The 27867-nt window shown below is 36.9% G+C and overlaps 1 protein-coding gene across 2 annotated transcripts in view; it reads left to right on the top strand.

Moving 5' to 3' along the window:
- Positions 1-27867, top strand: part of LOC106065162 (short transient receptor potential channel 7-like) — a 354560-nt gene that overhangs the window by 316118 nt on the left and 10575 nt on the right. Inside the window, exons 7-17 of one of the 2 annotated variants that reach the window (XM_056020485.1) lie at positions 4376-4505; positions 4710-4841; positions 6778-6934; positions 8126-8250; positions 9120-9304; positions 10244-10362; positions 11866-11957; positions 12883-12966; positions 18878-19047; positions 20035-20238; positions 26534-26663. In XM_056020485.1, coding sequence (XP_055876460.1) covers positions 4376-4505; positions 4710-4841; positions 6778-6934; positions 8126-8250; positions 9120-9304; positions 10244-10362; positions 11866-11957; positions 12883-12966; positions 18878-19047; positions 20035-20238; positions 26534-26663 — 1528 coding nt within the window. The remainder of the gene's footprint in view (positions 1-4375; positions 4506-4709; positions 4842-6777; positions 6935-8125; positions 8251-9119; positions 9305-10243; positions 10363-11865; positions 11958-12882; positions 12967-18877; positions 19048-20034; positions 20239-26533; positions 26664-27867) is intronic. The other variant, XM_056020486.1, reaches the window with a different exon arrangement.

Below are 27867 nucleotides of genomic sequence, written 5' to 3' on the forward strand. Positions count from 1 at the left end.
TCTAGTAGACTGTCCTTTTAAAGAGATAAGAACAAATCTCAAGTAGACTGTCCTTTTAAAGAGATAAGAACAAATCTCAAGTAGACTGTCCTTTTAAAGAAATAAGAACAAATCTCAAGTAGACTAAGTCCTTTTAAAGAGATAAGAACAAATCTCCAGTAGACTAAGTCCTTTTGAAGAGATAAGAACAAATCTCAAGTAGACTAAGTCCTTTTGAAGAGATAAGAACAAATCTCAAGTAGACTAAGTCCTTTGAAAGAAATAAAACAAATCTCCAGTAGAATAAGTCCTTTTAAAGAGATAAGAACAAATCTCCAGTAGACTAAGTCCTTTTAAAGAGATAAGAACAAATCTCCAGTAGACTAAGTCCTTTTAAAGAAATAAGAACAAATCTCCAGTAGACTAAGTCCTTTTAAAGAAATAATAACAAATCTCAAGTAGACTAAGTTCTTTTGAAGAGATAAGAACAAATCTCAAGTAGACTAAGTCCTTTTAAAGAAATAAAACAAATCTCCAGTAGACTAAGTCCTTTTAAAGAAATAAGAACAAATCTCCAGTAGACTAAGTCCTTTTAAAGAGATAAGAACAAATCTCTAGTAGACTGTCCTTTTAAAGAGATAAGAACAAATCTCAAGTAGACTAAGTCCTTTTAAAGAGATAAGAAGAAATCTCTAGTAGACTGTCCTTTTAAAGAGATAACAAATCTCAAGTAGACTAAGTCCTTTTGAAGAGATAAGAACAAATCTCCAGTAGACTAAGTCCTTTTGAAGAGATAAGAACAAATCTCTAGTAGACTGTCCTTTTAAAGAGATAAGAACAAATCTCAAGTAGACTAAGTCCTTTTGAAGAGATAAGAACAAATCTCAAGTAGACTAAGTCCTTTTAAAGAAATAAGAACAAATCTCCAGTAGACTAAGTCCTTTTAAAGAAATAATAACAAATCTCAAGTAGACTAAGTCCTTTTAAAGAAATAAGATTAAATCTCCAGTAGACTAAGTCCTTTTAAAGAAATAAGAACAAATCTCCAGTAGACTAAGTCCTTTTAAAGAGATAAGAACAAATCTCAAGTAGACTGTCTTTTTGAAGAGATAAGAACAAATCTTAAGTAGACTAAGTCCTTTTAAAGAAATAAGAACAAATCTCAAGTAGACTAAGTCCTTTTAAAGAAATAAGAACAAATCTCAAGTAGACTAAGTCCTTTTAAAGAAATAAGAACAAATCTCAAGTAGACTAAGTCCTTTAAAAGAGATAATAACAAATCTTAAGTAGACTAAGTCCTTTTGAAGAGATAAGAACAAATCTCAAGTAGACTAAGTCCTTTTAAAGAAATAAAACAAATCTCCAGTAGACTAAGTCCTTTTAAAGAAATAAGAACAAATCTCCAGTAGACTAAGTCCTTTTAAAGAAATAAGAACAAATCTCCAGTAGACTAAGTCCTTTTAAAGAGATAAGAACATATCTCCAGTAGACTGTCCTTTTGAAGAGATAAGAACAAATCTCAAGTAGACTGTCCTTTTAAAGAAATAAGAACAAATCTCCAGTAGACTAAGTCCTTTTAAAGAAATAAGAACAAATTTCAAGTAGACTAAGTCCTTTTAAAGAATTAAGAACAAATCTCAAGTAGACTAAGTCCTTTTAAAGAAATAAGAACAAATCTCAAGTAGACTAAGTCCTTTTAAAGAGATAAGAACAAATCTCAAGTAGACTAAGTCCTTTTGAAGAGATAAGAACAAATCTTTAGTAGACTGTTCTTTTGAAGAGATAAGAACAAATCTCCAGTAGACTGTCCTTTTAAAGAGATAAGAACAAATCTCAAGTAGACTAAGTCCTTTTGAAGAGATAAGAACAAATCTCAAGTAGACTGTCTTTTTAAAGAGATAAGAACAAATCTCAAGTAGACTAAGTCCTTTTGAAGAGATAAGAACAAATCTCCAGTAGACTAAGTCCTTTTGAAGAGATAAGAACAAATCTCTAGTAGACTGTCCTTTTGAAGAGATAAGAACAAATCTCTAGTAGACTAAGTCCTTTTGAAGAGATAAGAACAAATCTCAAGTAGACTAAGTCCTTTTAAAGAGATAAGAACAAATCTCTAGTAGACTGTCCTTTTAAAGAGATAAGAACAAATCTCTAGTAGACTAAGTCCTTTTAAAGAGATAAGAACATATCTCCAGTAGACTGTCCTTTTGAAGAGATAAGAACAAATCTCAAGTAGACTGTCCTTTTAAAGAAATAAGAACAAATCTCCAGTAGACTAAGTCCTTTTAAAGAAATAAAACAAATCTCCAGTAGACTAAGTCCTTTTAAAGAAATAAGAACAAATCTCAAGTAGACTAAGTCCTTTTAAAGAAATAAGAACAAATCTCAAGTAGACTAAGTCCTTTAAAAGAGATAATAACAAATCTTAAGTAGACTAAGTCCTTTTGAAGAGATAAGAACAAATCTCAAGTAGACTAAGTCCTTTTAAAGAAATAAAACAAATCTCCAGTAGACTAAGTCCTTTTAAAGAAATAAGAACAAATCTCCAGTAGACTAAGTCCTTTTAAAGAAATAAGAACAAATCTCCAGTAGACTAAGTCCTTTTAAAGAGATAAGAACATATCTCCAGTAGACTGTCCTTTTGAAGAGATAAGAACAAATCTCAAGTAGACTGTCCTTTTAAAGAAATAAGAACAAATCTCCAGTAGACTAAGTCCTTTTAAAGAAATAAGAACAAATCTCAAGTAGACTAAGTCCTTTTAAAGAAATAAGAACAAATCTCAAGTAGACTAAGTCCTTTTAAAGAGATAAGAACAAATCTCAAGTAGACTAAGTCCTTTTGAAGAGATAAGAACAAATCTTTAGTAGACTGTTCTTTTGAAGAGATAAGAACAAATCTCCAGTAGACTGTCCTTTTAAAGAGATAAGAACAAATCTCAAGTAGACTAAGTCCTTTTGAAGAGATAAGAACAAATCTCAAGTAGACTGTCTTTTTAAAGAGATAAGAACAAATCTCAAGTAGACTAAGTCCTTTTGAAGAGATAAGAACAAATCTCCAGTAGACTAAGTCCTTTTGAAGAGATAAGAACAAATCTCTAGTAGACTGTCCTTTTGAAGAGATAAGAACAAATCTCTAGTAGACTAAGTCCTTTTGAAGAGATAAGAACAAATCTCAAGTAGACTAAGTCCTTTTAAAGAGATAAGAACAAATCTCTAGTAGACTGTCCTTTTAAAGAGATAAGAACAAATCTCTAGTAGACTAAGTCCTTTTGAAGAGATAAGAACAAATCTCAAGTAGACTAAGTCCTTTTGAAGAGATAAGAACAAATCTCAAGTAGACTAAGTCCTTTTAAAGAGATAAGAACAAATCTCTAGTAGACTGTCCTTTTAAAGAGATAAGAACAAATCTCAAGTAGACTAAGTCCTTTTAAAGAGATAAGAACAAATCTCTAGTAGACTGTCCTTTTAAAGAGATAAGAACAAATCTCTAGTAGACTAAGTCCTTTTGAAGAGATAAGAACAAATCTCAAGTAGACTAAGTTCTTTTAAAGAGATAAGAACAAATCTCTAGTAGACTGTCCTTTTAAAGAGATAAGAATAAATCTCAAGTAGACTGTCCTTTTAAAGAGATAAGAACAAATCTCAAGTAGACTGTCCTTTTGAAGAGATAAGAACAAATCTCAAGTAGACTAAGTTCTTTTGAAGAGATAAGAACAAATCTCAAGTAGACTAAGTCCTTTTAAAGAGATAAGAACAAATCTCCAGTAGACTAAGTCCTTTTGAAGAGATAAGAACAAATCTCAAGTAGACTAAGTCCTTTTGAAGAGATAAGAACAAATCTCAAGTAGACTAAGTCCTTTGAAAGAAATAAAACAAATCTCCAGTAGACTGTCCTTTTAAAGAGATAAGAACAAATCTCCAGTAGAATAAGTCCTTTTAGAGAGATAAGAACAAATCTCCAGTAGACTAAGTCCTTTTAAAGAAATAAGAACAAATCTCCAGTAGACTAAGTCCTTTTAAAGAAATAAGAACAAATCTCCAGTAGACTAAGTCCTTTTAAAGAAATAATAACAAATCTCAAGTAGACTAAGTCCTTTTAAAGAGATAAGAACAAATCTCAAGTAGACTAAGTCCTTTTAAAGAAATAAAACAAATCTCCAGTAGACTCAGTCCTTTTAAAGAAATAAGAACAAATCTCCAGTAGACTCAGTCCTTTTAAAGAAATAAGAACAAATCTCAAGTAGACTCAGTCCTTTTAAAGAAATAAGAACAAATCTCAAGTAGACTAAGTCCTTTTAAAGAAATAAAACAATTCTCCAGTAGACTAAGTCCTTTTAAAAAGTTTAGAGAGAAACATATGAAAGAGAAGTTTTAAAGTTTTGATCTCTTGTCCTTCCAGTTTGGCGCCGTCATGCGCTGTCCTGTGACAAAGTTCATCACACATACTACATCACACATGTGTTTTCTGATTCTGTTGGCGGCTGCAACCTTCCGTATTACAGAATCTAATGTGGCCATAACAAGATCAGGTAAGTGATGAATAGACAGACTCACCCCCAGACAGACTTAAAAACACACAGCCAGACTTACCCGCATACAAACTTGTCCGCAGACAGACTTACCCGCAGACAGACTTAACCAAAGACTTATTCAAAGACAGACTTACCCACAGACCGACAAAAGACCAAATGCATTTCTAATCCTTTGTACTCCTGATATTTGTCGTCCAACAGAAGATGTCAACAGCACCAGATATGGACATTTATCTCAAGAAGAAAAGATACAGAGTCTATTAAAAGAAACCTTACGGCCAGCTAACACACTCATGACTAATGTACAAATTTGTATTGTTTTCTGGGTTTTAGGTAATTTTATTTCCCGCCATTTTCCTTATGTAGCTTGGTTTTTTATTTACATTATTAGCAGTGGCGTAGCTAGATCCGTAGGCTCGGTCTCATGAATATGATGGTGCCCCCTCCCTCCTGTAAGGGTCGATGGCTGGCATGAACTGTGCAAACTATGAACCAACCGAACAGTGTCCCGTTCTACACAGTGCTGTCGTTGCTTGGTCGGGAATGGAAAGTCTTAGCTACATGGAAGCCCTACCATGGTTTCCTCATCTCCGCAGGCTTTTTGAGTCTTGTACCAGCAAACTCCAATTTCGTGGAGCCATGCTCATACCAAATCCTAAAAATCTGCAGCTTTTTGAGCAGATAGTGCAGAATCCTTCAAGACCACGGTCAAGGTTTGGTTTGCACAGTAGTGTTTGTTTTTTCCAAACTGTTCTCGCTACGAAGTTTTAAAACATTTCCAATAACACACACAAGGCGGAGTTAATACTATGGTCTGTATTATTGTAATACTTTTAGTCAATGACACTTTGGTCAAAACGATTTGATAGTTCAGTAGCAGTATTACCAATGTCCATCGTTAGCTAAGAATGAGCCGTTGCTGCACTCATCTTAGGGCGGTCGTCATGCACGTGTATTCTACGTGAGTCCTTCAGCACCATCGCTAATTAATACTGATGGGGCATCAGTGTAGACGGGATCATTGTTTCCAGATAGGGCACTTCTGGTTAGTTGGACTTTAACCGCATGGGCTGTTAGTTTTTAGTGGAATAACTAGTTGTTTTTTTTCTATTATACTTTCGAACATACAAGAACACGCAAGGGGGAGCGGCGGCTGCGTGGTTAAGCGCTTGACTTCCGAACCTGGGGTCCTGGGTTCGAATCTCTTTGAAGACTAAGATTTTGAATTTCAGGATTTTCAGGGTGCCCCTAAGTCCAGCCAACTCTAATGAGTACCTGACTTTAGTTGTGGAAAAGTAAAGGCGGTTGGTCGTTGTGCTGGCTACATGACACCCTCGTTAACCGCGGACAATTCCTATTAACGTCAAATAGACAGTATTTTAACTGTATTTTACAAAAAAGGAAATACGTGTACCAAGCAAAAAATAATAATTATTTTTTGAAACTGTCAACTTACACTATTAATTTATGTATTTTAACACTTGAGTAAATACCGTAATATTAGACAATACATAAAAATTATATTTAAAAAAAACACGTATATATATGTAACAGAGTATTTTTCAAGTGTCTATTTGTGTCTATTAATTATTAACTATTATTTTCCATAACTTTGTATTATTTAAAATCAATTGTTTGTTAAATATTTGTTTTACATATTTCGGATGTTCCTTCAGAGTTGAAGATAGTTTACTTCCTAGTCCAAACCTCCCGCAGGACGACGGGGGATAGGAGCGGGTAGGGTTTGAATCCTGGACCATCGATAAATCCAAACGACAGTCCAGCGCGCAAACCGCACGACCAGGCAGCCATCCTAGGTTCCTTTTTTATGAAACGCTGAAATGATAAGTCTTAAGCTATATTCCTTGAAAAGATTCCATACAAAGCTGATGTTTGTATCTATTTGTTATTCGCATTTTTTTAAATATCAGAAATAATTTTTTAAATAAAATATAAATTGTTGCTAAGTCAAAAAATGTACGAATTAACATATTTCAATTCTAACAATCAACGATTGTTATTATGTATACTTAGGAGGAAAATTGCAGGCCCCAATTGGATGTAGGCCGGGGTCTATATTCACCTTCGTGCCCTAGTTGTTACGCCACTGCTTTCCGATTTAATTTTCTGTTTTAATGCTTCCTTAAGAAGGCATTCTGTGGGTTTTATATTCTAGAGCTGTCTTTAGAAGACTTTATGTGGGTTTTGTTTTCTTTGACTGTACATCGGTATCATGTCTATTATTTCTTGTTTCTGTGTTTAATGCCAGGTCTACTGTGGATAGAGTGCAAGCAAATCTACAGTTGCGGGGCAAGGTCCTACATCATGGACTATTACAATGCCATGGACTTTGCCGTTCTTTCTATGTATTTATCTTCCTATGTGTTAAGATTTTATACCAGCTACAAAGTTACAGAGGCCGACAGGTAAGTGCATTAGTTTCTTTTATACCAATTACAAAGTTACAGAGGCCGACAGGTAAGTGCATTAGTTTCTTTTATACCAATTACAAAGTTACAGAGGCCGACAGGTAAATACATTAGTTTCTTTTATACCAGCTACAAAGTTACAGAGGCCGACAGGTAAATACATTAGTTTCTTTTATACCAGCTAGAAAGTTACAGAGGCCGACAGGTAAATACATTAGTTTCTTTTCTATAAATTCCTATATATCGAAATGTTTCCTCAAAGGATTTTATTCGTCATGATCTTATATTGTATATCCTTTATTATGTCAGTTGATTTTATTGTATCCAATAAAAGGCTCTCAAGAAGATAACGTCGAAGTTAGAATGCCTTTATTTCTCCCACCACCAATGTTAAGGGGTTTCTAAGTTCCTCCATGCTTCTTCTGGACCTTATGCCTGCCCAACATACAATGAAAAACTGTCTATAGGTTGTTGCTAGTGTATATAGACACAGTTGTTTGTTACGCATTTAGACACACACGGAGTTTTTTTTATGTTTATAGACATTGAGGGCGGTTAAAGAAAACAGACCGAGAGAGAGAGAAATAGAGACAAAAAGAGAGAAAGCTGTTTCGTGTCCTGGATCAGGGGTAACAAGACACACTGCTCGCTTCCTTTCACGTGCTACTAGGAACTAAGTTTCAGCGCGGTCATATCGTTACTAAAGTATTTCAGATGTTTGATTATCAACGTGTTGTAACAATCTTTTAAAAAAAAACAAAAAAAAAACTAGCCAAATCTGACCCGCGTCCTGAGGGCTAAAGCGATATGTTAAAGAGTTTAATCTTTAATAGAGATAAATTTAGGTATTGTTGGGGGGGGGGGGGTAGGACATTGAACATACACTACGGTCTCCGCCATGATTTAAGGAACATTTATACCAAGTTTTATCCAGATTGATCAAACGGTTTTGATTTCTATGTGGAACATACATACATACATTACATGCATACGCCTTACATTCTGCTTTATATATTAGATTTTTGTAGACTTAAAAATACAAATTAAATTAGGAAATAAAATCATTGACTCACTAGGGTATTAAACTAATTTTAATTGTGTTCTGATTTGTATTATTCTGTATCGTCACTTTCTTTGCTTCCAATCAGATATAATTGTCCTGAAGGTTTTGGTTTATTTTTTCTCCAGACGTTTCAACGGCACCGCAAGGGCCAGCGCTTTGTTACTTCAGGGAAATTTTACCTCGTTTGATGTTTTTCTTGCGTCCTTGCAAGAGACTAAATATTCTCCAACCAATTACTTTATGGAAGCGTGTGAGTAGATTTTATAGGTGTTCACACATTGCAATGTTTTATACACTTGATCTTCTGGTCTTGGTCGAGTTGCTTAATGTTTGAGATTGAAAAAAAATGAGATAGAAATGTTTTTGATAAAACTGATAAACATTTGACGAAGCTTGTGAGAAATTAGTAAGATATTCTTAGCAGATTGTTTTAAAAATTGCAATGTAGTTTGTTCTAATAGTAAAAACCGAATGAGAAGAGATTGTGCTTAGATTTTCAAGAGTCGGGGCCGGATTTAAGCCACTGCAACCTATGCGGTAGCAGTGGGCACAGCTTTTTCATAGGCCTTGCGATAACTCTAGTTGTACATTATTAAATAAAACCATTTTAACTTTTATATAATAACAGGGTTTCCGCAGCCTCCTGATTTTCCAGGGCCTCTTGGAAATCTCCTATAGGCCTAATTGCAAAATATATTAAAATAAAAGTCCTGGAAATCTCCTGAAATTATTAAAATATCCTGAAAACTCATTAAAATCTCCTGAAAAACAGAATAAATTATCATTTGTGCTGTTAATCCTACGCGCGATCTAAAAAAAAACGGCATGTTCAGCTTTCATTTCATTTAATAAAAGGTTATTGCCAAGACGAATGTATTTTCTAATACAAAATCTTAATTTTAACATCATGCTTATCCCTAGCCAGGCTGGACCCCGCGAAATCCGTTTCGCATAGGTCCCCGTAATTCTTAGGGCCGTCCCTGAGTAGAGTAGAATTTAAAAAAAAAAACTTAAAAATGGATGAAGAAGAAATGCCATTGCACTAGCTGAGAAGCATTACTTCTAAGCATCAAAGCCAATGATTTTAGTGTATTAAAAGATGTATTTCCATCCTGGCAGCTCGCTTCAAGTGGCAACAATATGACCCTGAGATAGTCTCAGATGTGCTCTTTGCCATTGCCAACGTGATCAGCTTTGCCAGGACTACTCAGCTGATGCCAGCTTTTGAGGTGCTGGGACCGCTGCAGATCTCTTTGGGGCGAATGATAGGGGACATCACTCGCTTCATGGTGTTGTTCACTCTGGTAAGTGCTGATTCTTTGTGTTATAATTACTTCCCCTTCATTGTTTGTCAGTGTATTCACTTTTATTTCTAATGCGTGTTAAGTTAATTGAACAATAGAAATGTGTATCACAATGTGTATCCTCACGGTGGTATGTTAACACAAGGACATTAGCTGTAAATGTTTGTTTTATAAACCCATCTCAAAACAAATTCGCTAGAACAAAAATGCTTGTAGTATGCAAAGGCTACATTTACCATAACATGTCGAGATTTTACATCATCCATTCATCCCTTTGGAGCTACAGCCCATGAGGGCTCTGGCCTGCTTCAACACATCCCTCCATTCATATCTCTCCTGGGCTTTTCGTCTCCACGCCCTAACCCCAGGCTGTTGTAGATCTGCCTCCGCATCCATTGCATTCGGGGTCTGCCTTTGGGTCCATGTCGCAAAACAAAAATCGTGTCCGTTTCCAGGCCTAGTTGTTTTCGTTGAGATCTGTGCGGATTTTCTTGTGTGTAGAAGCTTTCGTAACAGTATCACAGGGTTGTTAGCCATGCGCACGACGATCTGAGGGGCTGTCCCTTTCAGCTCTCTGGATAGCTGCCTTTATTTTCGGGTAAGGTGCCCTAGCCTTTGTGGATCCCTCAATTCCTGCAAGGCAGCAGGTTTGATTTTGGCCCACCCGTAGTATTTTATTTTCCCGGTACCATATCCGGAGAGCATTTTCATATCCGCCACCTGGAGAGGCGCTCGATGGAAGATCAAAAACTCCACACAGTTCGAGATTTCACAGCCTTATTAATAGTCATTTCATGCACCTTACTCTTATGAGATTTCATGAAATTAATTTTTCAAATTTATAATCTTTCGCTGACGTTCTATAGCATACTGGGTAGTGATTTATTACCCTGAAATCAGACACACACATCTCAAAATGGTCCAATTTGTTTACGCCAGGTCCTATTTGCCTTCATGGTGGGTCTACATAATTTGTACTGGTACTATGGAGCCCAGAAAATCAAAATGGAGATGAATGGGAAAGATGTGGCGATTCACTCAGCCAAAGCATTCCAAGGGTAAGTATAGCTAACGATTCATTCAGCCAAAGCATTCCAAGGGTAAGTATAGCTAACGATTCATTCAGCCAAAGCATTCCAAGGGTAAGTATAGCTAACGATTCATTCAGCCAAAGCATTCCAAGGGTAAATATAGCTAACGATTCATTCAGCCAAAGCATTCCAAGGGTTAGTATAGCTAACGATTCATTCAGCCAAAGCATTCCAAGGGTAAGTATAGCTAACGATTCATTCAGCCAAAGCATTCCGAGGGCTAGTATAGCTAACGATTCATTCAGCCAAAGCATTCTAAGGGTTAGTATAGCTAACGATTCACTTACCCAAAGCAATCCAAGGCTAAATATAGCTTACGATTCATTAAGCCAAAGCTTTTCTAGGGTTAGTAAAGCTACCGATTCATTCAGCCAAAGCTCCTAGGGTTTGTATAGCCCTTTCTGACTTGACTAAATGAGGGGTTTCCTCGGCTTCTCAAAGTTACTAAATCAAACAATTTAATCCTAACAAACTAGACATTCTTATCAGATTAGCAAATCTCTGTTTAGTAAATGGAGTTACATATAAAGATATTTATATTGAGTTTGTAAAGTTCCCCTTTCAGACCTTGTGGTCAATAGAGCAGATGATGTAAGGGTCATATGTTTGTAGCCTACGGTTAACGAGGGTGTCATTTGGCCAGCACAACGACCAACCGCCTTTACTAGGGGAAATGTCAGGTACCCATTAGAGCTGGGTGGATTTAGAGGCGCCCTAAGATCCCGAAGTTAAAAAAAAAGTCTTCACCAGAATTCGAGCCCGGGACCCCCGATTCGAAAGCCAATCACTTTACCGCTCAACCACAGCGCCTCCAAAGACTCTATTGAATAATGGAAAATATCATTGAAGCAGTAATCTGAATATAGCTTACACATTTTAGTAAACGACTTTGGTAGACGTTGGATAGTCAAGTTTCTTGATATTCTCTCTCTCCCTCTCTCTCTCTCCCTCTCCCTCTCACTCTCTCACTCTCTCACTCTCTCACTCTCTCACTCTCTCACTCTCTCACTCTCTCACTCTCTCACTCTCACTCTCACTCTCACTCTCACTCTCACTCTCACTCTCACTCTCACTCTCACTCTCACTCTCACTCTCACTCTCACTCTCTCTCTCACTCTCTCACTCTCTCACTCTCTCACTCTCTCACTCTCTCACTCTCTCACTCTCACTCTCACTCTCACTCTCACTCTCACTCTCACTCTCACTCTCACTCTCACTCTCTCACTCTCTCACTCTCTCACTCTCTCACTCTCTCACTCTTTCACTCTTTCACTCTCTCACTCTCACTCTCACTCTCTCACACTCTCACTCTCACTCTCACTCACACACACACACACACACTCACTCACACTCACTCACACTCACTCACACTCACTCACACTCACTCACTCTTTCTCTACTCCTCTAACACACACTCTCTCTCTCTCTTTTCAAAGTTCTTACTGTTTGTTTGGTTATTTATGTTCACAGTCTACAACAGACGTTTTCCAGTCTATTTTGGTCAATGTTTGGTCACACAAATATTGCAGACATCACCATCAACCATCCCAAACGCAGTGGAGGTAAGCAGAAATTACCAGCAGCAGAGAAATGTGTTTCTGGCATTTTGTGCAGTTTGATTGGACTGTTTAGAATATTGAGATCCGCCAGTCTTGAGGTGTTAATCAATAGCTCGCAACATTTTTGTGTCCAACTAAGATGCTAACACTATTTTAAAATGTTTAAAGAAGTCCTTTCCTAACCTCCAGGAAGTTACATCGTAACGAAGAAGCTTGATGCTGTGTGTTTCCATCATTAGTTCTTGGAATAAAATATCGACTTCGCAGCGCGAAGTATAAAAGTAAGAGACAGTAAGAGATTGAGAACAATTCGACTTATTTTAGCACGAGCTTTAGCCTGAAGAGATATCTAGATCAGGACAGACTGACTGTACCAAATATATCTTAAGAACTTGTTAAATGAAGGCTAGAGTACCATTGTCGTTGTTGGAAATACACATTGAATAACATCAGAGCGATTCTTTAGTTTTCTCTAAGCACTATAGACATTCATTGACCAGAAATATATTTGTGATGTGTCGCCTGGCAAATTTACTATGTATTAACATGCTATATAGTCCCTTAAGCCTAAGATAATATGAATTGGTGAGCAGCCTCTTGAATATATTTTAGCCAAATGTATTGATTGCGATAATGTATTGTGGAAATGTTTTGACACATTATCTTAATGTGTAGCACACTATATGAACTTCTGACTTATCTAACACAGTATCGTTCACTACATATAATCCCTTTACTTTATGTGTGTATTTCATCGTGTGTATGTCTATGTTTTTGTGACACTTCCATACCAACACAAACTGGAGATCAAAATATAAACAAACTTTTGTAACAACTTTTCTTTTAATGACATTTTTTGTCCACCATTGTCTCCTCATGTAATGTGCACCTCTCGCTTTGCCTGCCTCTATTGTTGTGCCTCTAACAGTGCGGTGCATGACACTGGATGGAGACAAGAGCCTCATCTACTGTGCTGACGGGCCGTTTACCACTAAACTCATCAACGGCACAGGTAGAGGAATCCTAGAACATTCCCCACCCCCCCAAAAAAAAATTCCTAGCACTTGCAACCTTACGTCGTATGCACGCCTTTGTTAGCGTTGTCTTTCAAGAGACTAGCACTCTTGGAAATGTTTCAAAAAAATCAGTACGCAATCTTTTTCTATGATGGCGAATAATGGGAACAGTTTTTCTGAAATTGTATTCAATTTAAAAACAAAAAGCTATCTACTTTGTACTAATCACATTTGGCTGTAAATTGGAGATTTTCATGAGAAGCTTAACAATGGCATGCTTGCCAACTAAGTAGAAAATAATTGTGCTATAATTTTAACAATATCTCAGTTCCTCGCAGTTAATTTTCTTATCAAATCTACTTTATTACAGCTTGTTAGTTTAAAATTTTTTAAAAGAAGTTGTAAGTCATAGAGTGAAAGTCTAAAGTTATGTCATAGATTGGAAGTCTAAAGTTGTAAGTCATAGAGTGAAAGTCTAAAGTTATGTCATAGATTGGAAGTCTAAAGTTGTAAGTCATAGAGTGAAAGTCTAAAGTAATAAGTCATAGAGAGAAAGTCTAAAGTAATAAGTCATAGAGAGAAAGTCTAAAGTAATAAGTCATAGAGAGAAAGTCTAAAGTATTTATTCATAGAGAGAAAGTCTAAAGTAATAAGTCATAGAGAGAAAGTCTAAAGTATTTATTCATAGAGAGAAAGTCTAAAGTAATAAGTCATAGAGAGAAAGTCTAAAGTATTTATTCATAGAGAGAAAGTCTAAAGTAATAAGTCATAGAGAGAAAGTCTAAAGTATTTATTCATAGAGAGAAAGTCTAAAGTATTTATTCATAGAGAGAAAGTCTAAAGTAATAAGTCATAGAGAGAAAGTCTAAAGTATTTAGTCATAGAGAGAAAGTCTAAAGTAATAAGTCATAGAGAGAAAGTCTAAAGTATTTATTCATAGAGAGAAAGTCTAAAGTATTTATTCATAGAGAGAAAGTCTAAAGTAATAAGTCATAGAGAGAAAGTCTAAAAAAAAAAGTCATAGAGAGAAAGTCTAAAGTAATAAGTCATAGAGAGAAAGTCTAAAGTATTTATTCATAGAGAGAAAGTCTAAAGTAATAAGTCATAGAGAGAAAGTCTAAAGTATTTAGTCATAGAGAGAAAGTCTAAAGTAATAAGTCATAGAGAGAAAGTCTAAAGTATTTATTCATAGAGAGAAAGTCTAAAGTATTTATTCATAGAGAGAAAGTCTAAAGTAATAAGTCATAGAGAGAAAGTCTAAAGTAATAAGTCATAGAGAGAAAGTCTAAAGTATTTAGTCATAGAGAGAAAGTCTAAAGTATTTATTCATAGAGAGAAAGTCTAAAGTATTTATTCATAGAGAGAAAGTCTAAAGTATTTAGTCATAGAGAGAAAGTCTAAAGTATTTATTCATAGAGAGAAAGTCTAAAGTATTTATTCATAGAGAGAAAGTCTAAAGTTATGTCATAGATTGGAAGTCTAAAGTATTTAGTCATAGAGAGAAAGTCTAAAGTTATGTCATAGATTGGAAGTCTAAAGTATTTATTCATAGAGAGAAAGTCTAAAGTATTTATTCATAGAGAGAAAGTCTAAAGTATTTAGTCATAGAGAGAAAGTCTAAAGTATTTAGTCATAGAGAGAAAGTCTAAAGTAATAAGTCATAGAGAGAAAGTCTAAAGTAATAAGTCATAGAGAGAAAGTCTAAAGTATTTAGTCATAGAGAGAAAGTCTAAAGTAATAAGTCATAGATTGGAAGTCTAAAGTATTTATTCATAGAGAGAAAGTCTAAAGTATTTAGTCATAGAGAGAAAGTCTAAAGTAATAAGTCATAGAGAGAAAGTCTAAAGTAATAAGTCATAGAGAGAAAGTCTAAAGTAATAAGTCATAGAGAGAAAGTCTAAAGTAATAAGTCATAGAGAGAAAGTCTAAAGTATTTAGTCATAGAGAGAAAGTCTAAAGTATTTAGTCATAGAGAGAAAGTCCAACATTTTTTTCATATTGAAATTTTTTTGTGCTGTAGGGGAAGTGTCTAGAGCATTTGATTGTTTAATGCTGTACACAAATTATCCTAGACCTTAAAAAAGAGATCATCAACAGTTTCTTTCTGTTGTACACTGGCTACACCACGAACTATTTAGAGTTTGTACATTGGCTACACCACGAACTATTTAGAGTTTGTACACTGGCTACAGTACGAACTATTTAGAGTTTGTACACTGGCTACACCACGAACTATTTAGAGTTTGTACACTGGCTACACCACGAACTATTTAGAGTTTGTACACTGGCTACACCACGAACTATTTAGAGTTTGTACACTGGCTACAGCACGAACTATTTAGAGTTTGTACACTGGCTACACCACGAACTATTTAGAGTTTGTACACTGGCTACACCACGAACTATTTAGAGTTTGTACACTGGCTACACCACGAACTATTTAGAGTTTGTACACTGGCTACACCACGAACTATTTAGAGTTTGTACACTGGCTACACCACGAACTATTTAGAGTTTGTACATTGGCTACACCACGAACTATTTAGAGTTTGTACATTGGCTACACCACGAACTATTTAGAGTTTGTACACTGGCTACACCACGAACTATTTAGAGTTTGTACACTGGCTACACCACGAACTATTTAGAGTTTGTACACTGGCTACAGCACGAACTATTTAGAGTTTGTACACTGGCTACAGCACGAACTATTTAGAGTTTGTACACTGGCTACACCACGAACTATTTAGAGTTTGTACACTGGCTACACCACGAACTATTTAGAGTTTGTACACTGGCTACACCACGAACTATTTAGAGTTTGTACACTGGCTACACCACGAACTATTTAGAGTTTGTACACTGGCTACACCACGAACTATTTAGAGTTTGTACACTTGCTACACCACGAACTATTTAGAGTTTGTACACTGGCTACAGCACGAACTATTTAGAGTTTGTACACTGGCTACAGCACGAACTATTTAGAGTTTGTACACTGGCTACAGCACGAACTATTTAGAGTTTGTACACTGGCTACAGCACGAACTATTTAGAGTTTGTACACTGGCTACAGCACGAACTATTTAGAGTTTGTACACTGGCTACAGCACGAACTATTTAGAGTTTGTACACTGGCTACAGCACGAACTATTTAGAGTTTGTACACTGGCTACAGCACGAACTATTTAGAGTTTGTACACTGGCTACACCACGAACTATTTAGAGTTTGTACACTGGCTACACCACGAACTATTTAGAATTTTTTTTTTTTGCAATGTATGAAAATCTCCAATAGCCATATTTTTGCAAAAACTATTTAAAATTAAATTTAATTTCCATTTTTGATACGGAATTCTATTAAAAACATGTTTTTTCCCAGAAATTATGATCCTGAAATGTCTCTTGAATGTAGATTCTAGCTCAGTATCCTAAGTCCTTGCATGGCTTTCTGCTTTATACTAACATCGCTAATACTTGATATTAACATCTAGACTACTAACACGTATTTGCTTCGCTTGGTAGCCAAATGTTTTTGTTTTATGCGTGTATGACAGTCACTCGGGTATACCTTGTTTTATGCGTGTATGACAGTCACTCGGGTATACCTTGTTTTATGCGTGTATGACAGTCACTCGGGTATACCGTGCTTTCCCCCTCCGAAATGTTAATAAAGCCTTTGTTGAAATTTGAAAGTTGTTTGCTTGCATGTGAAATGTGAAATCAGTAAGAAAAGAAAACAAAACAAAACAATCCTACCGCCCGCATTTCAAATGCATGAAACTAAGCACAATGCTTTAAACGAAATAGTGGACTAATTTAAATATAAAATGGGCTGAAAGTAGCTCTGGAATTATCCCTAAGTGGAGTCAATTCATTGTAAAATGTATGTCCAATAGGTTCATGGTCTAAATAATGATCCTTCAAATCCATTTTTAATTTTACTTCATTAACTGTCTGTTTCTGTCCTTTAGAATCCTTTCCACATGCAAAATAAACAAAATGTAATTCAAGATTTATTCTCAACTTTTTAGCTTCTTCTTTAATTGAAGCGTTTGTCTGTTTAAATTTTTTGTTGTGAATATTTGAAGCCATGTCAATGTTAGTTCTAAATCACCTCACAGAATTCAACTCAAATAATGTATCACATCTCTACAGCCAGGGCCGGATCTAAGTAAGGGGAGACCCCGGGCAGCATTTTTCTGAAAGCCCCTAGAGTTTTTCGAAATCTTTGTTTTAAAAAATCCACTTAAAGTAATAATACGTACATCTACAAGCAAGCCATAGTTTAGAAGATAGAAAAAGAGTAGCCTACTTGTAAATTTTATCTCGTTCTTCTTTTAAAAAAAATAAGATGCATCTTTTAGTCAAAATAATGTATATTTTTTAAACTGCGGATGATAAATCTCTGGGTTGACCCACAGCCGTAAATTCGAAGCTGCATTCATATATAACGGGAACGCTGCAAGAGAACATCGTTGTCAGGTTTAGGAATTATTTGTGTTAACTAGCTGTACACAATTAAGGTCCCGGGTTCACCCTGACAAGAACATCACTCACACACAGTCGTACATAGAGTAACCAACTATGTAAATAGTTTAAATAACAAAAAAAATGAATTTAATTGTCTGAAACTGATATAATAATATAATATATATAAAGATATTATTAAATAATTAATTTAAGCACCTTTGCTACTGCTATCAACGTGTCACCCTGGTTTCATAGTCCACCAGATTCTGACCGACTGGCGTCACAAAGCTGCCAACCCCGGTGCTAGTAAAGTTAGACCTCAGATGATCGCCAATTTGACAATGACACTGAAAACTGTAATATATATTTCTGAGACGGCAGGCGACGCCCACACTAGCATAGACTCGAGCTCAGTATATACAACTCCAACACTGGCACCCTATAAACGAAATAAACACAAAACTTAACTTCTACTCTAAAACTAGAAATAGTGACAACCTCATACAACATACAATAAGAGATATCACAAACGAATAACTCACGCTAAATAGGGGTCCAAAAATCCTACTGAATAGTAAGTCCTAGAAACTAGTACAGACTATAGATATAATAACCTTTTACGGACCAACACACCGTCCGTTCAAACCAAAGTCAGAGGGTGAACTGCCTAATGACAAAGAATGACCAATAGATGTCACCGGACTTTGTGACGTAGCAACAACAATTCAAAACAAACATACAAGGCACTCTCGCCCCGTACAAGTCACTACGGGGAGTAGAGGAAATACAAAAACAGAGTTAGGAGAACTACGCGACAATCGTAACCTCTACAATGTAGTCAACTTAGGATTTTAAATACGTAAAGAAATGATCGGGAAATAAAATGTAAATGCTTCTGGCCCGTCAAAATTCAGATAGACCTTTGGTGTTGTTTTTTTAATCTCTATTGTGGAGGCCCCTCCTGTCTTGTGGAGGCCCCTGTCTTGTGGAGGCCAAGGGGCAGTACTCCCGCCTGCCCACCCTTAGATCCGGCCCTGTCTACAACATTCGTAGTGATCTAAACAAAAATGTCGTGCACGCTAGCTCTAGACTCGGTACATCTGATCCCTCCAAACGCAGCAGACTAGATTTACCAAATCTCAGTGTCTGTAGGACATCAACCTTAAAATAATTTGTTAACTAATGCTCTGAAAGAGTTGTGCTGATGTTGTGTTAGGGAAGAATGATTCTAGCAGCTTATCATTGGTTACTGCATGCTGGACAGTTGAGTTCAAATCTTCTATGTCTTAGTAAATTGTGATATTTTGTGCACATTTAGGCAGTCAAAGTATTTAGTCACTGAGCTGCTTTTATTTATTTCGTTTTATAATTAATACTTGATTAGTTTGTAATAACGATGACCCGAGACTATCAATTCCACATGTCTTTGAACAGACACAGCGCCAGACTTGCTGTACACGCCAGACAATCCCCAGATGGAGAACAGTACCACACTGGTGGAGACTGTGGGAATGTATCTGTTTGGCATCTACCACGTGGTCATCATTATAGTTCTCATCAACATGTTGATCGCCATGATGTCACACTCCTTCGAAGATATTCAGGTGAGACCATGAGAGACCTCAATTACAAGTCGACAACGCAATTTTAATATGTCCAATTGACTAAACAAATATTGAATGATATAGTCAATACTTCCATCTTTTCTAAATAAATGTACATCTGACTGGAGAGACCAATCTCGGTATAGCATGATGTAAATATTAGCTATAATTGTATCACAATATGCAAATCAAATGCAATCTAGACATTTACAATTAACAAAGGATGATTTAGAAGTACACCTACCTAAGTAATGCTGCACTGTCTGTTAAACTAAATACAATATTGGTATTGATCGCATTTTTGGTGGAGATTTTTAAGAGATTTATCTCACATTCAGTCTAGAGAACCTTGTTAAAAGTATCTAGACATTTTGTTTGAAGTGTCATTGTAATTGTATGTCATATACTCATAATTATAAAGTAGAAATAATTAGATACATGTTTTAAATATGGCATTGAGGCTAAACGAGACCACGAGAACAACCCTGAGGAAACATCCAGAGCCAGTGACGCCGAGGCAACTTTTTCATCCTAGCAGCTTCATCCTGACAGCTTCATTCTTGCATCTTCATCCTGGCAGCTTCATCCTGACAGCTTCATCCTGGCAGCTTCATCCTGGCAACTTCATCCTGACATTTTCATCCTGGCAGCTTCATCCTGACAGCTTCATCCTGACAGCTTCATCCTGGCAGCTTCATCCTGGCAGCTTCGTTTCCCTTTCCTTTTTGGACTGCTGTTTAGGAGATAACGTTTGACAATTAGTGGCCAGGCTTTCATCTCATTACTATGAGATTGAAGGCGACCAACATTCATTTATAATATGTCCATCTTACCTGATATAAGGAAATTATACATTTGTTCTTCTCTATATACTATGTATGGCATGCAAATGTAACTGACTTGCTAGTTTTGTGTAGTATTAATTTTACTTTTTTGTCATTACTATTTTATAAGAGGTAAACATTTGCTAACTTTTTGTTCATGCAGACGGACTGTGATGTAGAGTGGAAATTCGCCCGCACCAAACTCTGGTTGAACTATATGGATGACGGCAGCACACTTCCTGTTCCTTTCAATATGATCCCGACCCCTAAGTCATTCGTGTATGGCTGGCAAGCGATTAAAGAGATGTTCAAGCCAAGTTCAGAGGTAATCGAGCCTGGATGTCACAGACGGCAGACTTTTTTGAAGGTAGTCCTACTGGACACACACGCACACACGCAAGGCCTGAGGGGGTTAGGGTGGACATAGGTCTCACTTGATATGTCTTGATTAGCTTTATAGTTTTTGTTGACCACATGCTAAGACGTTTTCTGAATATTTCTGATTGACTCATTATGATTTATTTTGTCTTGAGTAACTTAATGTTTTAACGCCATGACATCTTCCCATTTTGATGTTGTAATATATATATAGTGTATACGGCTTATTTGTAGACATTTTTGTTAGCAGCTTTGAATTTGGAAATGTATCCTGTGATTAGTTTGCAGACTTGTTGCATACCTTGAATTAATTCATAAAAATAAATCTCGCTTCTACAATTACTAAAGAACTGTTAAGTTTCTAATTAATTTCATATATAAAATAGAGAAATAAGTTAAATTAAACTATATTTATAGTTTAAAAGAGCTCTTTTAAGGATTTTTGTGATGAAGCAATATATTTGATTAAAAAATCATAATATTTATTATACACTCCTTTGAAGGAACAGTTTGACTAAGTGATCATTAAAAGCACTAACAGACACATCACTGTTGAAGATCATTCCATCTAGTTGTATTGTAATACTTTTTCCTTTCGGCTTTTGTCTATTGAAATAGAACAATTAAAAGAGAAAGAGTGTGGTATTCATAAAGGAACTTTATTAACTAGTATTCGGTGTTGTTAATATGTATAGATTTACAAGTCGTCTAATCAAACAGACTGATTTCAGAAACAAGGACTGTTGCCTTCAAAGGTTGGTGCTCTACCATTTGGATTTGTTACCATCTCTACAGAAGATTTGCTTTAATTTTTGTTTTATTTTAGAAGCTAGACTTTGCTAGAGCGAATGACCACTCCCATTTCAATTGTCAAAACTCCGCAGTCCTGCTTTCAGAATGGTAAATACAGTTAAACAACATAAAGTGAATGGCACAGCATATAAGTACAACCTAAATAAACATTTGGGACCGGAAGTTCGAGCTCTTCTGCTATAAAAGTCTTTTGTTTTCTAAAACCTCGCTTTAGAAACTAAGAATGTGTCCTATTAGATTAATTGACATTATGAATACGAAAGAGACATCACACAATAATACCTACGTACATTTATACTTTTACTAATAAATGGGGAGAGCTGTTTTTGAGAGTCTTTTGTATTTTCAACTCATGTCCAAACTTAATAGTATTTAGCAAGAATTTTGTTAAACTCTTACTGTACCAAACTGGAGAGGTCTTTAACAAGACGTCTTTAGCAAGAAGTCTTTAGCAAGAGCTATCTAGCACATGGTCTTTAACTATAGGTCTTTAACAAAAATTCTTTAGGAAGGTGTCTTTAATAGAGGTCTTTGGCAAGAAAGTATTTAGCAAGATGTTCTTAGCAGAAGGTGTTTAGCAAGAGGTTTCTAGCGAAAGATGTGATCTGACCAATAGTTTACCAAACTGGAGAGGTTTCTTGCAAGAGATGTGACCTGGCCAATAGTTTACCAAACTGGAGAGCTTTCTTGCGAGAGATGTGATCTGACCAATAGTTTACAAAACTGGAGAGCTTTCTTGCGAAAGATGTGATCTGACCCATAGTTTACCAAACTGGAGAGGTGTTTCATAGGCGCTACATTGTGAGGACCGTGGCGCCGTGGAAACATCTACCCAGTGAGTAGACAAGAACTTCTTACGCACAGAAATTGATGACGTCATCGACTATATTTTTAGTCTTCTGTACTTGGATGTTGTTAGAGTATTATTTTGTTCTGTTCCATGTGAAAATTTTTTAGAAAGGTTAATAGTACTTATGTGGTATTTACACATTCTTTTGATAAAATTCAGTATATCAATATTCTACCTTAGTATTTATGACAGCTATAATTTTTAATATAAACAAGTCGTTTTATTCATTTTCGCTTTGATATTTTCATCATATTTTTGTAAAAATGTCAACTTCTGAGTGAAGCGGCTGAGCCAGCAACGATACAACATGTACACTCTGGAGCAGACGTATTAATGTGCAAGATAGCTATTTACTATTGTGTGATACTATTACAATTGAGGCTTTCGCTGCTTTTCAGTTAAAAAAAACAACATTTACTTGGGTATCTTCAAAAATAAAAAAAAAGCACTAAAAACAATACAAAAAAAAAACAGCATTAGAAATCCTTAGCCGCCAACTAAAAAAAAATACACTAAGGACAAAAGTTCACAAAGCACACGCACACAGACACATTTTAAGCGCGCATACACAAAAATAAAGCGCCAATAGTTCAGTTGTGTTTAAGTCTTTCTTGCGATAAAATTGTTTTTAAATTTTTATGGCGGCTAATAATAGACGAGTAAAAAGAAACAAAGAGAGGTAATTCAATATTATCTCTTAGAAGGGTTGCTTGGGCGACAGGCTTAGTACGCTACCCACCAAGGGGGCTCGAGGTTCAACAACCGACTCGAGTCATTACTGTGCGCCTAAAGACAGCACGGAAAACCTTCTCCCAGATACCCCAATCCCCCCACTGGTCTTCAAAAGACATTGGTCCATAGCGATCTGAGCATGAAAGTTGCGCTATAGAAAAACGATTTAAAAAAAATAGATATTTTAAGAGACAACTTCGTCTTCATTGTTCAATAGACAGCTGCATGGAACTATTACCAGAGACTATTGCCTGCAAACATTGAAGTGACAGCTGCATGGAACTATTACCAGAGACTATTGCCTGCAAACATTGAAGTGACAGCTGCATGGAACTATTACCAGAGACTATTGCATGCAAACATTGAAGTGACAGCTGCATGGAACTATTACCACAGACTATTGCATGCAAACATTGAAGTGACAGCTGCATAGAACTATTACCACAGACTATTGCCTGCAAACATTGAAGTGACAGCTGCATGGAACTATTACCAGAGACTATTGCCTGCAAACATTGAAGTGACAGCTGCATGGAACTATTACCAGTGACTATTGCCTGCAAACATTGAAGTGACAGCTGCATGGAACTATTACCACAGACTATTGCCTGCAAACATTGAAGTGACAGCTGCATGGAACTATTACCAGAGACTATTGCATGCAAACATTGAAGTGACAGCTGCATAGAACTATTACCAGAGACTATTGCCTGCAAACATTGAAGTGACAGCTGCATGGAACTATTACCACAGACTATTGCCTGCAAACATTGAAGTGACAGCTGCATGGAACTATTACCAGAGACTATTGCCTGCAAACATTGAAGTGACAGCTGCATGGAACTATTACCAGAGACTATTGCCTGCAAACATTAAAGTGACAGCTGCATGGAACTATTACCACAGACTATTGCCTGCAAACATTGAAGTGACAGCTGCATGGAACTATTACCAGAGACTATTGCCTGCAAACATTGAAGTGACAGCTGCATGGAACTATTACCAGAGACTATTGCCTGCAAACATTGAAGTGACAGCTGCATGGAACTATTACCAGTGACTATTGCCTGCAAACATTGAAGTGACAGCTGCATGGAACTATTACCACAGACTATTGCCTGCAAACATTGAAGTGACAGCTGCATGGAACTATTACCAGAGACTATTGCCTGCAAACATTGAAGTGACAGCTGCATGGAACTATTACCAGAGACTATTGCCTGCAAACATTGAAGTGACAGCTGCATGGAACTATTACCAGTGACTATTGCCTGCAAACATTGAAGTGACAGCTGCATGGAACTATTACCACAGACTATTGCCTGCAAACATTGAAGTGACAGCTGCATGGAACTATTACCACAGACTATTGCCTGCAAACATTGAAGTGACAGCTGCATGGAACTATTACCAGAGACTATTGCCTGCAAACATTGAAGTGACAGCTGCATGGAACTATTACCAGAGACTATTGCCTGCAAACATTGAAGTGACAGCTGCATGGAACTATTACCAGTGACTATTGCCTGCAAACATTGAAGTGACAGCTGCATGGAACTATTACCACAGACTATTGCCTGCAAACATTGAAGTGACAGCTGCATGGAACTATTACCAGAGACTATTGCCTGCAAACATTGAAGTGACAGCTGCATGAAACTATTACCAGAGACTATTGCCTGCAAACATTGAAGTGACAGCTGCATGGAACTATTACCAGTGACTATTGCCTGCAAACATTGAAGTGACAGCTGCATGGAACTATTACCACAGACTATTGCCTGCAAACATTGAAGTGACAGCTGCATGGAACTATTACCACAGACTATTGCCTGCAAACATTGAAGTGACAGCTGCATGGAACTATTACCAGAGACTATTGCATGCAAACATTGAAGTGACAGCTGCATAGAACTATTACCACAGACTATTGCCTGCAAACATTGAAGAGACAGCTGCATGGAACTATTACCAGAGACTATTGCCTGCAAACATTGAAGTGACAGCTGCATGGAACTATTACCAGAGACTATTGCCTGCAAACATTAAAGTGACAGCTGCATGGAACTATTACCAGAGACTATTGCCTGCAAACATTGAAGTGACAGCTGCATGGAACTATTACCACAGACTATTGCCTGCAAACATTGAAGTGACAGCTGCATGGAACTATTACCAGAGACTATTGCCTGCAAACATTGAAGTGACAGCTGCATAGAACTATTACCACAGACTATTGCCTGCAAACATTGAAGTGACAGCTGCATGGAACTATTACCAGAGACTATTGCCTGCAAACATTGAAGTGACAGCTGCATGGAACTATTACCACAGACTATTGCCTGCAAACATTGAAGTGACAGCTGCATGGAACTATTACCAGAGACTATTGCCTGCAAACATTGAAGTGACAGCTGCATGGAACTATTACCAGAGACTATTGCCTGCAAACATTGAAGTGACAGCTGCATGGAACTATTACCAGAGACTATTGCCTGCAAACATTTAAGTGACAGCTGCATGGAACTATTACCAGAGACTATTGCCTGCAAACATTGAAGTGACAGCTGCATGGAACTATTACCAGAGACTATTGCCTGCAAACATTGAAGTGACAGCTGCATGGAACTATTACCAGTGACTATTGCCTGCAAACATTGAAGTGACAGCTGCATGGAACTATTACCACAGACTATTGCCTGCAAACATTGAAGTGACAGCTGCATGGAACTATTACCAGAGACTATTGCCTGCAAACATTGAAGTGACAGCTGCATGGAACTATTACCAGAGACTATTGCCTGCAAACATTGAAGTGACAGCTGCATGGAACTATTACCAGTGACTATTGCCTGCAAACATTGAAGTGACAGCTGCATGGAACTATTACCACAGACTATTGCCTGCAAACATTGAAGTGACAGCTGCATGGAACTATTACCACAGACTATTGCCTGCAAACATTGAAGTGACAGCTGCATGGAACTATTACCAGAGACTATTGCATGCAAACATTGAAGTGACAGCTGCATGGAACTATTACCAGAGACTATTGCCTGCAAACATTGAAGTGACAGCTGCATGGAACTATTACCACAGACTATTGCCTGCAAACATTGAAGTGACAGCTGCATGGAACTATTACCAGAGACTATTGCATGCAAACATTGAAGTGACAGCTGCATGGAACTATTACCAGAGACTATTGCCTGCAAACATTGAAGTGACAGCTGCATGGAACTATTACCAGAGACTATTGCCTGCAAACATTGAAGTGACAGCTGCATGGAACTATTACCACAGACTATTGCCTGCAAACATTGAAGTGACAGCTGCATGGAACTATTACCAGAGACTATTGCCTGCAAACATTGAAGTGACAGCTGCATGGAACTATTACCAGAGACTATTGCCTGCAAACATTGAAGTGACAGCTGCATGGAACTATTACCAGTGACTATTGCCTGCAAACATTGAAGTGACAGCTGCATGGAACTATTACCACAGACTATTGCCTGCAAACATTGAAGTGACAGCTGCATGGAACTATTACCAGAGACTATTGCCTGCAAACATTGAAGTGACAGCTGCATGGAACTATTACCAGAGACTATTGCCTGCAAACATTGAAGTGACAGCTGCATGGAACTATTACCAGAGACTATTACATGCAAACATTGAAGTGACAGCTGCATGTACTTAGTCTAGTTTGAAAATAAATGTCAAATATAACAAAAATAAAATTAGCTCTAAGTGATATTATTAAATTACTTTAAAAACATACCTTACATTCTTTAAATTGAATGAAGATCTACGAACGTACCCAATAACTTCATACTCTATTCAGACGTTAACTTCACCCACTATTGTTGTGTCTTTTTTTGTTTAGAAACGGCGTGAGACTGTGTGCAAGAACCTGGAACTAAAACCAGACGAGACGTCGTACTCCGACATCATGCATAGATTGGTCAAACGTTATCTATTTAAACTGGAGAGGGCCAAAGATGAGAAGGAGATAGGTGAGTTGTACTCGATGAAAGGTCAGAGACTCCAATCTAGTCACAGTCCATGAGTAATAGACTCCAATCTAGTCACAGTCCATGAGTAATAGACTCCAATTTAGTCACAGTCCATGAGTAAAAGACTCCAATCTAGTCACAGTCCATGAGTAATAGACTCCAATCTAGTCACAGTCCATGAGTAATAGACTCCAATCTAGTCACAGTCCATGAGTAATAGACTCCAATCTAGTCACAGTCCATGAGTAATAGACTCCAATCTAGTCACAGTCCATGAGTAAAAGACTCCAATCTAGTCACAGTCCATGAGTAATAGACTCCAATCTAGTCACAGTCCATGAGTAATAGACTCCAATCTAGTCACAGTCCATGAGTAATAGACTCCAATTTAGTCACAGTCCATGAGTAAAAGACTCCAATCTAGTCACAGTCCATGAGTAATAGACTCCAATCTAGTCACAGTCCATGAGTAATAGACTCCAATTTAGTCACAGTCCATGAGTAAAAGACTCCAATCTAGTCACAGCCAATGAGTAATAGACTCCAATCTTTTCACAGCCCATGAGTAATAGACTCCAATCTAGTCACAGTCTATGAGTAAAAGACTCCAATCTAGTCACAGCCAATGAGTAATAGACTCCAATCTTTTCACAGCCCATGAGTAAAAGACTCCAATCTAGTCACAGCCAATGAGTAATAGACTCCAATCTTTTCACAGCCCATGAGTAATAGACTCCAATCTAGTCACAGTCCATGAGTAATAGACTTCAATCTAGTCACAGTCCATAAGTAATAGACTCCAATCTAGTCACAGCCAATGAGTAATAGACTCCAATCTTTTCACAGTCCATGAGTAATAGACTCCAATCTAGTCACAGCCAATGAGTAATAGACTCCAATGTAGTCACAGCCCTTGAGTAATAGACTTCAATCTAGTCACAGCCCATGAGTAATAGACTCCAATGTAGTCACAGCCCTTGAGTAATAGACTTCAATCTAGTCACAGCCCATGAGTAATAGACTCCAATCTAGTCACAGCCCATGAGTAATAGACTTCAACCTAGTCACAGTCCATGAGTAATAGACTTCAATCTAGTCACAGTCCATGAGTAATAGACTTCAATCTAGTCACAGCCCATGAGTAATAGACTTCAATCTAGTCACAGCCCATAAGTCAGCTTCTCATTGATGAACTGAAGTCCTG

Source organism: Biomphalaria glabrata, chromosome 2 (genome assembly GCF_947242115.1).
Source record: "Biomphalaria glabrata chromosome 2, xgBioGlab47.1, whole genome shotgun sequence".
NCBI classification, from domain to species: Eukaryota; Metazoa; Mollusca; class Gastropoda; family Planorbidae; genus Biomphalaria; species Biomphalaria glabrata.